Source organism: Cucurbita pepo, unplaced genomic scaffold, assembly GCF_002806865.2.
Source record: "Cucurbita pepo subsp. pepo cultivar mu-cu-16 unplaced genomic scaffold, ASM280686v2 Cp4.1_scaffold001936, whole genome shotgun sequence".
In the NCBI taxonomy this organism is placed as follows: Eukaryota; Viridiplantae; Streptophyta; class Magnoliopsida; order Cucurbitales; family Cucurbitaceae; genus Cucurbita; species Cucurbita pepo.
Window position 1 is genome coordinate 1,041 of NW_019648040.1, and position 1,116 is coordinate 2,156.

The 1,116-nt window shown below is 45.7% G+C and overlaps 1 protein-coding gene across 1 annotated transcript; it reads left to right on the top strand.

The window, feature by feature from the left end:
* Positions 1-385: 385 nt before the first annotated feature.
* Positions 386-1,116, top strand: LOC111786545 (the record flags this gene model as incomplete). The annotated part of the gene is given in 3 exon segments (XM_023666786.1): positions 386-416; positions 528-821; positions 911-1,116. Coding segments are annotated over 3 exon segments (466 nt in total), but the record flags the coding sequence as incomplete, so codon positions are not given.

Here is a 1,116-nt window from a genome sequence, read left to right on the forward strand (position 1 = left end):
TTACCCATTTTACTTACCTTTTTCTTTTTTCTTCTTTTTCCTTTTTCCTTTGGGAGGGAAATTATAGTATATAATAAGAGGTGGTGGGTTTGATGCCATTCTTCACCATGGGATCAAGCATGAAGGTTCATCAGTTCGCACGTGGATTTTGGGACGAACCCTCCCTCTCCCTCGGCTGCAAGCGCTTACGCCCTCTTGCCCCTAAGCTTCAACAACATCAACAACAACATCAACAACAACATCAACAACAACATCCCTCCTCCTCCTCCTCCTCCGATCATAACACTACCACCACCACGCTCACCACTTTGGACCTCAAGACCTTCATCCGACCCGATTGTGGCCCCAGAAAACTGGGTTCCTCTCATGACCACAACAAAGGCTCTTCTTCCTCTTCTTCCTCTTCTTCCCCCCAGGTAACAACTAACCGCAACTATTATCTACCTTCTCTTGGGGTTTGGGGTTTGGGGTTTGGGGTTTGTTTAAAACTGAGAAATTACCCCGGGGGTTCAATCAAATTTGTGCAGACGGCAGTGGAGACACATCCCGGGGGGACGAGGTGGAATCCAACCCAAGAACAGATTGGGATATTGGAGATGCTGTACAGCAGAGGAATGAGGACTCCCAATGCCCAACAAATCGAGCACATCACTGCCCAGCTCGGCAACTACGGCAAGATCGAAGGCAAGAACGTGTTCTATTGGTTTCAGAATCACAAAGCCCGTGAGCGACAGAAACAGAAGCGCAACAGCCTGGGTCTTCCCCACTCCCCCAGAACTCCCCCTCCTCCCATCCTCCCCACCTTCCACCCTTCCTTCCCGGTACGCTACAAAATTCAATCCATCATCCCATATATTTCAAATACTCAAAACCCAACATTATATCTAAATAAATATATTTACAATTGCAGGGAGAGGAAGACAGTCCGTACAAGAAGAAGTGCTTGTACTGGGGGTTTGAGTGTTTCGTACAACATAACGGTATATTGTGTAAAAAGGAGGACGGTGATAGGACTCTGGACTTATTCCCGTTGCACCCAGAACGCAGATGATCCAATTTGTTGCAATTTTTTTCCCCAATTTTCAAAAAAAAAAAAAAAAAAAAAAAAAAAAAAAA